The sequence below is a fragment of the Pleurodeles waltl genome, chromosome 5 (assembly GCF_031143425.1).
Source record: "Pleurodeles waltl isolate 20211129_DDA chromosome 5, aPleWal1.hap1.20221129, whole genome shotgun sequence".
NCBI lineage: Eukaryota > Metazoa > Chordata > Amphibia > Caudata > Salamandridae > Pleurodeles > Pleurodeles waltl.
Genome location: NC_090444.1, coordinates 1,355,820,458 through 1,355,834,620, shown reverse-complemented (window position 1 = coordinate 1,355,834,620; position 14,163 = coordinate 1,355,820,458). Strand labels below are relative to the sequence as shown.

The 14,163-nt window shown below is 45.4% G+C and overlaps 1 protein-coding gene across 3 annotated transcripts in view; it reads right to left on the bottom strand.

Moving 5' to 3' along the window:
* The window catches only part of IBTK (inhibitor of Bruton tyrosine kinase), a 487,897-nt gene that overhangs the window by 123,619 nt on the left and 350,115 nt on the right, over positions 1–14,163 (bottom strand). For all 3 annotated transcript variants that reach the window (XM_069235618.1, XM_069235620.1, XM_069235619.1), the window contains exon 26: positions 8,919–9,011. In XM_069235618.1, the coding sequence (XP_069091719.1) occupies positions 8,919–9,011 (93 nt within the window). The remainder of the gene's footprint in view (positions 1–8,918; positions 9,012–14,163) is intronic.

The window sequence follows — 14,163 nt, the reverse complement described above, 5'->3', positions numbered from 1 at the left end:
ACCTGGCACAAGTCTAAGTATGCACTATTGAATAGTAATAAGATGCAGTAAAAAATAGAGACATTCAAATCATTCACAGAAATTCACTACATAACTACCTCAGCTCACTAGTCCACAAAAAATAACACACCAGCACATCAAAATATCACTTGCACAACTTCAGACTATTTTCCATCACAAAACAGAAACAAACTCCCACTCCCATCCCCAAGACTACACAGATAATACAGATTCTAAGCCATTTTTAATCCCAAATCTTCTATGTTCACCAACACCTACCAGAAATACCCCAACACAATAAGACCCATTTATCCGCCTCTCGGCAATTGCACAATTTATAACCTTAAAACATGGCCAACATGCTTCACTGCCAAACCTAACCTATACACCTTTCACCCTAATCAGACACAAATAAAATAAACAACATGCCACTCTTTACAACTTCCCATCACCAAGCCTATTACAAAACAAGGCTACCCTACAAAAACACAGCTCACAAACTCACTTTAAACAACCATCTCCAACACCTACACATGCAGACCAACAAAATGCCTTCTAAACCTGCCAGATGAGGGTTAAGATACAGACAACCAACATTATGGCTATCCTCATACAGTTAATACCAACACTAATAATACACTTGCTACAAGTTCAAAGAGTACTTACTCACGCCTCTAGCAAACAAAGTCACACCACCACTAAAACACTGTAGGAAACTACTATCTTGCCTGGCACGTTACCCCAATTTTTACTGTATGTATGTATAGTTTTGCCTGGGTCACTGGGATCCTGCTAGCCAGGACCCCAGAGCTCATAAAGTGTGCCCTGTATGTGTTCCCTGTTTGGTGCCTAACTGTATCACTGAGGCTCTGCTAACCAGAACCTCAGTGTTTATGCTCTCTCTGCTTTTACAATTGTCACTACAGGCTAGTGACTAATTTGACCAATTCTGATTAGCACACTGGGACACCCTTATAATTCCCTGGTATATGGTACCTAGGTACCCAGGGTATTGGGGTTCCAGGAGATCCTTATGGGCTGCAGCATTTCTTTTGCCACCCATAGGGAGCTCAGACAATTCTTACACAGGACTGCCACTGCAGCCTGAGTAAAATAACATCCACGTTATTTCACAGCCATCTTACACTGCACTTAAGTAACTTATAAGTCACCTATATGTCTAACCCTCACTTAGTGAAGGTTAGGTGCAAAGTTACTTAGTGTGAGCTGTTCAGGGCAAATTCCCCAGACTTTGTGAGTGCGGGGACACCATTACACATGTGAACTTCATATAGGTCAATACCTATATGTAGCGTCACAATGGTAACTCCGAACTTGGCCATGTAACATGTCTAGGATCATGGAATTGTCACCCCAATTCCATACATCCCGGGGGCTCCAGCATAGAGCCCGGGTACTGCCAAACTAACTCTCTGGGGTTTTCTATGCAGCTACCGCTGCTGCAAACCCTCACACTGGTTTCTGCCCCCCTGGGGCCTGGGCAGCCCAGTCCCAGGAAGGCAGAACAAAGGATTTCCTCTGAGAGAGGGTGTTACACCCTCTCCCTTTGGAAATAGGTGTGAAGGGCCTGGGAGAAGTAGCCTCTCCTGGCCTCTGGAAATGCTTTGAAGGGCACAGACCGTGCCCTCTTTGCATAAGCCAGTCTACACTGGTTCAGGGATCCCCCCAGCCCTGCTCTTGCAGGAAACTGGACAAAGGAAAGGGGAGTGACCACTCTCCCGATCAGCACCTCCCAAGGGGAGGTGCCCAGAGCTCCTCCAGTGTGTCCCAGACGTCTGCCATCTTGGATGCAGAGGTGTGAGGGCATAATGGAGACCTCTGAGCGGCCAGTGTCAGCATGTTACGCCAGAGACCCCTCCTGATAGGTGCTTACTTCTCTGCAGCCAATCCTCCTCTGAGGGCTATTTAGGGTCTCTCCTGTGGGTTTCTCTTCAGATAACAAATACTTCTCTTCGACTTCTGCCAAGGATAGACCACTGACTGCTCCAGGACGCCTGCAAAACTGCAACAAAGTAGCAAGAAGACTACCAGCAACATTGTAGTGCCTCAACCTGCCGGCTTTTTCGACTGTTTCCTGGTGGTGCATGCTCTGAGGGCTGTCTGCCTTCACCCTGCACTGGAAGCCAAGAAGAAATCTCCTGTGGGTCGACGGAATCTTGCCCCTGCCAACGCAGGCACCAAACTTCTGCATCACTGGTCCTCTGGGTGCCCTCTCATCCTGACGAGCGTGGTCCCCGGAACACAGGAGCTGGGTCCAAGTGTCCCAGACAGTCCAGTGGCCCTTTTGTCCAAGTTTGGTGGAGATAAGTCCTTTTGGAAGACTTCCTTTGTGCACAGCCTAGCCCAGGTCTCCAGCACTCAGTCCTGCATTGCCCAACTCGCTGAGTTGGACTCCAACTTTGTGGGACCATCTTTTGTTGTGCTAAGATGACCGCCGTGCTCAGATCTTCTGAACTCCTGGTCAGGTGCTTCTGCGGGTGCTGCCTGCTTATGCGTGGGCTTGCTGAGCGCCCCCTCAGTCTGCTTCTCCAAGGGGCGACATCCTGGTCCTTCCTGGGCCCTGGCAGCACCCAAAATCCTCAACCGCGACTCTTGCACCTTTCATTGTTGCAGAATCTTCAGCTTCTTCCACCAGGAGGCAGCCCTTTTGCACCTTCATCCGGGGTTTAGTGGGCTCCTGCCCCCCCTGGACACTTGAGTGACTCTTGGACTTGGTCCCCTTCCTTTGCAGGTCCTCAGGTCCAGGAACCCGTCTTCAGTGCTTTGCAGTCAGTTGTTGTCTTTGCAGAATCCCCTATCTCGACTTTACTGTCTTTCTGGGCTAGTAGGGTAACTTTACTCCTACTTTTCAGGGTCTTGGGGTGGGGTATCTTGGACACCCTTAGTGGTTTCTTACACTCCCAGTGACCCTCTACACACTACACTAGGCCTGGAGTCCATTCATGGTTCGCATACCACTTTTGGAGTATATGGTTTGTGTTGTCCAGAGGCTCCCCCTGACCGCGACTGCCTGCTTCTAAGAACCAGACGCCTGGTAAAGACACTGCACCCGCAGCCCCCAGGACCGAGGGATCTGACCTACAGTGCAGAAGCGACCCCCAGGTGGCCCTCTCCCTTGCCCAGGCGGTGGCTCCCCCCTCCCCCCCTTGCCTGCCTGCTTCGCTGCAGAGACACCTGTGTCTCCCATTGAAACCAATTGCAAACCAGACGCCAGTTTTCACTCTGCACCCGGCCGCCCCCGTGCCGCTGAGGGTGGCATCATATTATCACAAACAACAAAACTCCCTTTGGTACTGATTTTTGCTCTCAGGCTGGTGCACCGCAGGTGGGACTATTCCCCCTCGAAAACCTGCTCCCATTGAGAGCCCAGTCAACTCCATTAGATTCGTATTAAGTGACTTTTCATCAGATAAAGACCCGGATCCAGTCTGTCAAAACTCTGAACCGGTCATGTTTCCAATCTTCAAAGCTCGACCAAAGGCAAATATCTTGAGCAGTACCTAGGGTACCATAGTACAAACTCCAACATGTAAAAGTAAAAAAAAAGTAAAAAGGTCCAACAAATCAATACGGAAACATCCTAAAAAAAAGGTCAGAGAAAGATACGATTCTCTGAAGATCAATCTGGCCCGCAAGATCCCTAAACCCAGAAGGTTCCAGTTCTACATTCTCACCTTACACCTACCATTTCTCAGTCAATGCCCGAACCTCATCAACACATCAGCAACCCTGAAATGTTCGACGCAATTTTGGCTCAAGAGCCAACTGTTTTTCAACTAACTAGGTCATCCTTAAATCCCTCTGCACAATCCTTTGGAGCAACTTCAGGACTCATGCCTACCCAGGCTTGGTCGCAACCCATCAAAAGGGGACAGGGTTGTTACCCTGAGGACACCTTGACTTTAGACTTCATGCTCTTATTTGATAATGATATCTTTTTTTAACAGATCTCAATTGTTAAAATGCTTTTCTGACATTGAACCTCTTAGACTGATTGAAAGTAGGGATATTCACTTGGTCTCTCTAAGGGCCTCCGATTTTGGTTCCTTGTCTCAAGTATCCCTTTTCTCCAAATTGATTGTCAACAAAATCTTAATTAACTTAGAGTCTCTACAATGTAAAGGTATTGATGTAGTTCCTGTCTTGAGCGGGTTTAAGGTTAACTGAGTGGGACCTCCAGTTTCCTGATGGGGCGTGGAAACCTACCTTCCCAGTCATCCCTTTTGCTAACCCTGACACTATTTTTCAAACCTATCAGGACTTAAACGAATCACCTGAGGGCTCATGGCCGAGAAGTATTGTTTAGGGATTCCCCAGTTTGTCCGCCTCCTGATTCAAGCACTAATCCCCATTCTTAGAATGGGCTACTGGCAGTATTAAGCAGTTCTGCTACAACTTCCCGGCTAACAGCTCCATCAATGTAGCAATGAGCTTACCCTTATATCTTGGAATGCGGCAGGTGTAAAGTGTAAAGGGCAAGAAATTGACTTTCTGGACTCCTTAAATCCTGATATAATTTGCCTCCAAGAAACCTGGTCTATTGGGGAGTTGCAGTTTAAAAATTATTACTCTTTTTGCTGCAAGGCCACCCCCTCAACGAGGGGTTATGCCAAGGGAGGGGTTGCATGTTTGTTGTTGAAAAGGCTGCATTAGCAGCATGAATGTTTTAGAGACCCCAGTAACCTGTTTTTAGCTGTAACCTTACACTGCACTGGAGTTGGAGACAAGGTAACCTCCCTCACTTTGATTAACTCTTATGTCCCCCCTAGAGTCCCTTTTAACAATCTTCTAGTCAAGGTATTTTATTACATTAAGGAGCTTTGCACCAGGGATCCAGGAACCCAAGTCATTATGGTAGGAGATCGACATTGTAAGTTTTCTAACCTGGGGCTTGCATCCTTTTGGGATAAGGAAAAGGAGGAACCATTTGGACTACCTCCTTGTATTGTTCCTCACAAAATAAGGCCTGATAAGCGTGGGAAGCTCTTTCTTGAGAATCTGAGGGAGAATGATTGTATTGTTGCTAACGGTAGACTCCCATCTGACTCCTCAGACCATTTTACACAAGTCACCCAGGGGTGCTGCAATCCTGGACTACGTGGTATTGAGCTATCATTCTTTTTCTCTGTTAAAGGATATGATAGTATTACAGACTACCCTTAGTGATCATAATATTTTGGTTGCCTCTCTTGACTTGAAGGCGCAATATGCCGATTCATGGAGTTTGGCAGGGCAGCACCCCCAGCTTAATGTCAAAACTGGAAGTACATATTAGTCCCCGGGTAGTTTCAAGGGGCTCAAAGGTATCCTACAAAGTACCCTGAATGATCTCGGCAGATGGGTAGGAAAAGTAATGGAGGTTTTTACTGTTTTTCTGCAACTGTTTGTTTTGATTCCCCGCCAGAAGCCCTAGAATAATCATATAGCAAAACCCCGCTCCCTACTATTATTGAGTAGAAACATTAATGCTCTAATTCGTAAACAGTATTGTTGTGTAGCCATTTTAGTTATAGCTCCATGAACATTATTTTAACACACTAGGCCGCTGTGTACTTTAACCTAAATATATTTTATTCAGCTTTGTCTTATTATTGTTACAATAACCACTTTTACAGTCTTGTTTTATTTTCGTCTCTCTGTTTTTGCCTAGGCCAGCACTCTGTTCTCAAACAAGACATTCTTGATCACTCGGTGCTTCTTTCAAGGCTACAGCACGGTACATTACCGGTGAACGTGGTAGAAGTTTAGTCTCCAACATTCGTAGAAAATACACATCCTTATGTAGGGACACTTTCTCAGAATATCAGTTGTGTTATTATAAAGACATTTCCTTGTCCCTTACACGTTAGAGGGAGATTCCAGCCAGGGAACCACGACTGTATGCTGATTGCCGAATGCTTCGCTATAGATGCTAATGCAGCCCGCAGGCCTTTGCTCAGGTATGGGGGTTGATGTCTTCTCAGGGGGACTTGAAGGGCAGAATTAGAGCTTAACATGCTGTGCTCTAGCCTAGGTGGGGATTAGTCCACCGAAAATAGTGACAATATGATAGCGTTATTTTTATGCTTCACTCTTCTCGTCACAATTTTAATACTGTCATGTTGTGTTGTTCTGGTTATTGCAACTCATGCTTTGCTATCTAAGATGCCGTCATTTTATTAAACTCATTATTGAAACATATACTGCTTCTGTTTGTCACTTATATATGAGACTGAATTGTAAGTGAGAGAACCGGATGAGACCTGAGTGACCACGACTTCCCTGAGAAGCCAAGTATGTCATGCGCTCGGCTACCCAATCATCACTATACTTTTGATGGGGATGAGGCACTGCTAGTTAGATGGAGCAAAACCCGGATTGGAGTGACAGGTGTCACCCTCAGTGGGTTAGACTTAGTCTCCAACACAGCGGGCGATTCTGCTGCTCAAAATCCAGTAGTCTCATTAGAATAATGAGAACCTACGCAACAGTATAGGGATCATACAACTGTGAGGCCATCCCAGCTAGGCATCTTAAAAAGAAGGAGGAGGAGGTTAAAAGTGTGCCTAAAAAAGGATGCTACAGATAGATTCTGGGTTGCAGTAAGAGAAGCAGCCTCTTCCAACCACCCTAGGAGGTTTTGGTCTCTGATCGCAGAGGGGTGTGGTACCAGAACCAGGCCCCTCCCAACGTCCATCAACGAATTAAGCTGGTCGGCATTTCTATCTGACCTTTATGCTTCTAATGGGACTACAGTGGAATTCTCCCAAACCAGTTTAGATTCATCATATTCATATCCCACTATAAAAGAAATTGAGGCTGCTATAAGAAGAATGCGTAGTTCTGCCACAATGGGCCCAGATGAAATTTGAATACAGTTAATAAAACACAACATATCCTCCTGGTGTAGGATTTTATTCCCGGTCTATCAACTTTGCTACAAAGCCAGGAATGTCCCTCAATCCTGGAAGGGTAGCATCATTGTCCCTTTGAATAAAAAAAGAGGATCAAAGTTGCCCTGGCAATTACCGCCAGATTGCACTTCGTTAAAATCTTTACCAAATTTCTGCTGTCACAGATTAATGATTGGGCAGAAAGGTATAAAATTATCCCCTTGGAGCAGTCAGGCTTCAGGAGAAATCATGGCACAATTGAAAATGTCTCATAAGACAGAGAGCATATCTAGCACAACCAAAGGAAGTCCCAATCCGAAGCTAACGGTCTGAATGCCTTGTATAGGGCAACGGGGAGAAGGCACTTTAAACACCTCTTAGAGGTTTATCGGGGGAAGTTACCTCCATCTCTACTGTACAGTATAGAACATATTGCGGTATCAAAATGGGTCTTTCTCCATAAACTCGAGGGACGTGTCTTAAGGAATATCTTAACTGTAAACTCTGCCTTTTCAGCACCAATATTAAGACTTGTTTGGCTTGCCCAGTTCCTTTACTCAAGGCCTGGCTGCAGTAATTCGCTGGATGTGTAACCTGATGACGTGCAGTGATGGCTCTTTGCAGTCACTGCTAAAAAAATAAAATATTAGCTGGTCATAGAGCAAAATATACCATCTGCAGGAATTTTCTATATGCCATGTATCAACTACAATTAGATCCTTCTGCAATTTTTACTCTCTCCAGCACTGCTCAAATCCACACTCTGGAAAGCAACTTAGGTGGCTATTTTCCGCCAGGACAGCCAGGCCTACGCACACAGGCAGAGTTTTGACACAATATCCGATTCCTTAAGGCCATGGGTCACACAGCCCTACCTCATCTGGAACATGTCTCATGGTGTGAGAAGATTCTGGCTCCTGCTGCGACAGGGGCAGCTTCCCCTTTATACATTATATGCCAGATGATTTGGTTCCTCCGCTATTTGTAATTTTTGCCATAACAGTGTCCAAGATTTGAAACATGTTTTAATCTGCCCGGCCTTATTGCTTCATCGCCGCAGGTGGCTGCACTCTATCTGTTTGACTTTTTCCTTTATTACTGCTTCCAATTTATTACAAGCCCTCCTCATCCTGCCAAATGAAATGTTTTGTGCTAGAGTTTTTAACTATTTTAAGTGTTTCTTAACATTGTACTAGTTTAATCAACTTGTTTACTGAAGTTTAATCCTTTTTATTTTCATTACAAATAAGTGATGTTTTATGTGGACCTCCACCGGAGTTCCGTAACATGATAAATAAATAAACTATGCAGGGCGATGCACATATGTGGGTGTCTCTTGGAACATCTAATTGTGTCCACTGATACTTGATATGTGTATGGGTGATCAGGTGTGAGCAAAAACACGAGGATAAAACCTTATTTCCCTCACTTTGCAAAATGGTTGGAGTCATTTTCTACCATTAATCACCTCCTGTCCAAAGGCATAGGTGTGTAGATCCCTAGCTTTCTAAAGGACAGATGGCTGCTTTTAGAAAGAAAAAGAAAAAAAAGAAGAAAAAAAAAGAGCCCCCCTGTGTTGTCAAAGGGAAGGGGGTCAGGCTATCCCCACATTTCAGCTTTAGAGTTAGGGACTTCATTGTAGTTAGGCATGAGAAAAAAAAGATATTTGGAGTTAAGACAACTTTTTCAAGACTTGAAATTGATATGATCATTGCTGCATTCTCCAAAATAGTCACAGTCCTATTATACATAGATATTAGAGTAAGAGAAATATAACATAAGTTTTGGAAATGTTCTACCCTTAATACATTGAAGAAATGTTAGTTAAGTTGTTTGAATGTTATTATTAAAACAACCAGTAAACTTTAACAACCCACAGCTCTTATGCTCACTCAAGTCACACATATAGACATTAGTGTTCTACAATAGGGAAAACATGTTCAAATTGCTTAGATTTAAGAGTGATGTATCCTCTTACATTTATCATTTTTACAGCTTTTTTTTTTCTTTTTTTTTTTTACTAACCCAGGATTTGTCTTGAGTGTCCTTCCTTGCTTTTGCATACTCTCTTCAAGTTCCATGATGGCTCTTAGATCTATAGCTGGAGGGCTGGTTGGGCTGAAAAAAATGTACATTATTCAAAATGTGTTTTCAAAAGTACTCAATTGAATTGCCTTTATTCATACAAAGATTGTCAATAGTAGCATCTATATTATTTTTAACACATATCTTGGCAGATCTTTAAATGAAACCATTGAAGAAAGACTATTTACAGCAACATCAATGCTTGCTTCATTGTTTCAGTGCACAGCAGATCTTCTATTTCAATTCTTTATTAATTTTGTTAAACTGATTAAAAAATACAGCACAAATTTCACATATTTGTTACTATATAAGGCAATACATTGACAGCAACCAAAATGCAAACCTCTCTTCAAGGAGCATAACATGACACCCTAGAGGGGTTGATAGTGTTAAGTAGGTCATCAATAAGCATAAAGAGTATAAATTTCAGACTACGAAAATGGAAAATGACTGAACATCAAATAAGTGAGGAAGGGAAAACGCTAATGGGAATTAGAGTGGTCCCTCTCAGTGGGGAAACAAGGATAAGGACAATCCCACCGCCAAATGCAAAATTACGAAGTTCGCATTAGTAGTCCTTTCGGCAACCTTTAACACATGGCAGGCCTTTCCACTTAAGAAATCTATGGCGAAATATGGAGTGGGCGGGACGCCTGTCCAGCAGGGCTGAACAATGTTGCAGGTTGGTATCTAGGTATCCACTAGAAAAGCGAGGATGTCAAGTAGGAGGATCTCTTAGGTATCAGGGGTAAGGCAGAGGGTGTAGTGTACTCTTGGAGAGGGAAGAATTATAAGTGCTGTTAGCACTAAAGAAACAAGCACCAGACTTCCCCAAAGGTCTGCAACTTGTTATTTAACTTGTAGGTCATTCTCTCAAACAGTACCATGTCATTGATGCAGTCCAGCTAGGCCTGGAATAAGGGGATTTTTTTATTCGCCAGTGGTGCAACATCACCAGTATGGCCATGCCAAGGCTGTAGAGAGCCCTAACATGTTGCATCATCGAGGGGCGGTCAGAAGTAATGTGTCCGAGGACCAATCGGGCGGTTAACAGATAAGTCACCCGCAACTCCCTTTTCAGGTTGTTCTACATCTATGCTCAGAATTCACTTAGCCTGGTGTATTTCCATAATAAGTGGACTATTTCACAATCCCTTTCACCATATCTCCAACAGCAAGAATGTGTGCTGAGGTGGGCACTGCACAATTTTGCCAGGGACCAAAGCTATGGGTTCTGTGCCACGCGAATTGTGGGCATAGTGGATCTTACTGTAGTGGACTATCCATCTCAACTGTCCTAATCTGCACAGCCTTCACTTCAGAGAACTCTAGAAAAAGTTGTTTGTTGACTTGATAATCCTTAGTATGATCAATGTAAAAGTTCAAAGCGTTTGAGGTCCAACTGATGGAGCCTCTCCTCTTTTGAGTGGTGAGGGGGAGAATAGAACGCTGGTAGAGTGATGTACTGTCCAACAAGGAAGCGAGTTGCGGCTTACGGTAGAAAGACCGACTGAGTCCTCAGCACCAATCTGTGTGGAAGAAAGTGGTGAAGGGCAGTTGTACACAATGCCTGCAGTTCGCTCATACAATAAGTTAGCATGATTGTAAAGACAAGGGTCAAGGTCAGGAAATGCAATGAGCAGCTATACATAGGCAAAAAGGACGAACACATGAGCATAATCTCACCGCAGCATCACAAACGGCTTGGGAGGGCACGTGTCAAAACATTTATAAATCTCATCACAGAAGGTGATGTGAAAGAAGACGGTTGGTCCAGCAAGTGTAGAAAGACCAAGAGGGAGGACAAATAGACAAGCTACTTACCTTCAGGAATGCCTTAGCCGGTAGAGACTGTACCTAGCAGCAGATTCCTTACTTTAGAATTATCCCCAGACGTCAGACTAGTTCTGGAAAACTTTGGGTGAGCAGTACCTCTGAAGACAGGTAGGTAGCATCGATCGGCTCTGCATGTCTCGTCTGCGTCCTCTGCTACAGAAGGTAAGTAACTTGTCCATCTATTAGAGACTCCTAGCTGCAAATTCCTTACCTTAGAATAGATGCCCAAGCAATAACATCCCCAGAGTTGGGTCTGCAGACCAATTTCAAACCAGGAAGTCCTACCAACAAAGTGGCCATTACTTCAGACCTGACTGCCCAGGCAGCAGTGCTTTGCCAACATGTGCAAAGGGGCCCACCTTGCTGACTGGCTGATTTCCAGGACTGGAACTCCGCGTTTTAACACAGTGGTTACAGCTTTAGCTCTGGTTAAATGAGCTCGCAAACCCTCAGAATGTTGTTGTTTGACCATTGTATAGCAGATCTTAATGCAGAGTACGACCCAGCTGGAGATGGTCGGCTTCTGCATGGCCCGCCCTTTCTTCAGTCCAACATATCCCACAAAGAGTTGGTCTTCCACCCAGAACAACGCTCTTTTTGGGTCCAGACAGTGGAGTCACTCCTCCTCTTTAGAGGGATGTGGAGGAGTTTAAAAAGTATGCTGGACGAACGATTGGCCTACATAAAATGGAGTGACCACTTTCTGGTGAAAGGAGGCTTTTGTGAGGCTAGATGGTGAGGTGAGGAAGCTTGGATGACAAGGCCTGAAGCTCAGTCACTCATTTGGTAGATTTAATTACCATGAGGATGGCTTATTTAACTGCAAGGAGCTGAAGGGGATAGTTATGGAGATGCTTGGAGGAAGCACACATCAATAATGTTAATACAACATTAAGGATCGACTGAGGCATGGTAAATGGCGAAGGAGGAAAGGGATGGAGAAGACCTTTGGGAAACCTATTTACAATAGGGAACTTTAAGAGGGATGACTGGTCAGGCAACCACAAAAAAGGAGAAATAGCAGGTAGGTCTGAACAGTGCCCAGACTTCAGGAAGAACGTCAAAAGCTGTGAACTGCCTCTGCTCCATTTCCACGTAAGAAGGTGGAGACTGGATAGGTTTGGGTGGAGAAACTTCCCCTACTGCTGTACAAGAGCCTCCCAAAGGGGCAGTCTGATCGAAGGATTGATGGCCATGCTGAGTAGCTTTGGATACCAGACTCTCCGTTCCCAATCCTGCACCCACAAAAATAACTTGTGCCGTCGTTCTTAAGAACTCTGGGGAGAAGTGGCATGGGCCAGAAGGCGTACAGGAGGCCTTATCTCTACCCGAGATGAAGGGCATCTCCGAGTGAGAGTCGCCTTGGAAATTTCAGCATACTGCGCTACTGACATTGCATATTCTTGGCAGCAGTGAACAGATCTAACTAAGGCCCTCCCTACTGCTGAAAGAGGCCTTGCACCACCTCCTGTCGGAAATGCCATTTGTGATCCACTAGGCATCTTCAGCCAAGTTTGTCCTCCCTGGCATTCAGCAATCCTGCCAGGTCTTGAACACCAGGGGCAATGCCCTGATGTTCCACCCATGTCCAGAGATGCAGTGCCTCTTGATAAAGGATCCTAGTCAAAGTTGCTTTCCATTGTGGTACGAGCCTCATTCATTGGCTCCTCCCCTTCCCTCTTGGCACTCAATTGGTCTGGAGGCCCTGCTGCTCCACTAAAAACCACCCTACACCTTACTGCCCTGGAGGCACACTGCTTATCTGCTGGCCTATGAGTGAGGACCCACCTCCCCTCTGTACAACCTGCTGCCTGACTCCTACTGTACTTTTGCCACCATGTGCTGTTATTGCCCACACTGACCTGCCATCCACCACTGGCCCACCAATATGTTGCTTAACTATCAAGTAAGCATACTAGAGGGCTCACTGCGCTGACCCCCAGTGACCTATGACAGGGTGTGTGGGGCTGCTTGTCCTACACTTCAACGATTTCAGATGTGGAAGCAGGCCCCAACAAGTTGTTGCTTCTTCACTGTTCACTGACTGGGAACAACTTCCCTGGTTCCTATACCAGGCAGACCTCCTACTGCCTGTTGCTCTGCAACTGCTCAACAGTGCCGCAGACTGGACTGCTCGTGCTGCGTTGCCACACTTACCTTGCCTAGCACTCGCAAGAAGACCCAGTTCCTTCTCAGTGCATGGGTCCTCTCCACTAGCTGCAGAACCTATTGCTTAACATGGGATGCACACACTCTGGTATCCAAAGCACCCCTACACATGCTATGACCACATCCTCACAGGGGCCTGAGAGTACCAACCCTACAGACCGAAACACGGACTCTGTGCCCAGAGAAGGCAAACTGGATGCGGTTCTGGCGGTGATAGAGAACTCCTGTATCTCAAGGGAACACAAGATAGACACTGCTACAGCGGATCTCACCCTACTGCGTGCAGACCACAACTTGACAAAGTCTGAAATGTTGAGCAAACGATCTCCACGATGCAACCATAAGCCTGTGAGATGGACAAGTGACTGCATGCCCAGCAGGAGACAGCTGAAGATGCAAAGGACATCCCCTTAGGAACATGAGCGTTGTGGATTACCTGAAAACACTGAAGGACAAGATTTGTTCTCTCTTAAGGAACAATGGCTATGCAGTATTCTTCCACTGACTGCTCTGTCACCCTTCTTTTCGAATGAATGGGCTCACCAGGTTCAGCGAGACAGCCTCCACCTGAAGCGAACCCCAGGCCTATGATGATCCACCAACTGCACTATCAGGACTGCAATTTAATTCTACAGGAAGCTGCAAGCTACCAGACTTAACAGTAGACAAACTGCGGATCATGATATACCCAGATCATACCCTGGCGGTGCAGCACCAGCAGAACTCCTTTCATGCAGTTAAAAGGCACCTTGTGTGCTAGAAATCAGATACTCGCTCCTTTTCCCGGCAAGACTGCGTGCAATACATGATGGCTAGATGTAATTTTTCACAGACCCTAAAGAAGCTTGGAATGATGTCCCCCACTGGCTTGGAACTGCATCCGCCCTCATCGAGGGAGGACGCCGTCTTCACAGTTGCTGGGACCGCTCTCCGAGACCACTCAACACTCCAAAAAGATCGAACAGATGATTCATGAGAGATGTATGGCCTACAACGATCTGTGACCTACCACCCTTGTCTGACCTCGATGAAGAACTGTCTAAATCTTCCAGTGATGACAGCTCCTCTTTAGCCTGGCCTTCCAAGGTGGACTCGGTTACACCTTCCCAAGTAACACCACAAACTGCTGAGGACCTTAGGTGAGTTCTGTGAACTGTACAGTACACTTTTTACAACTGTG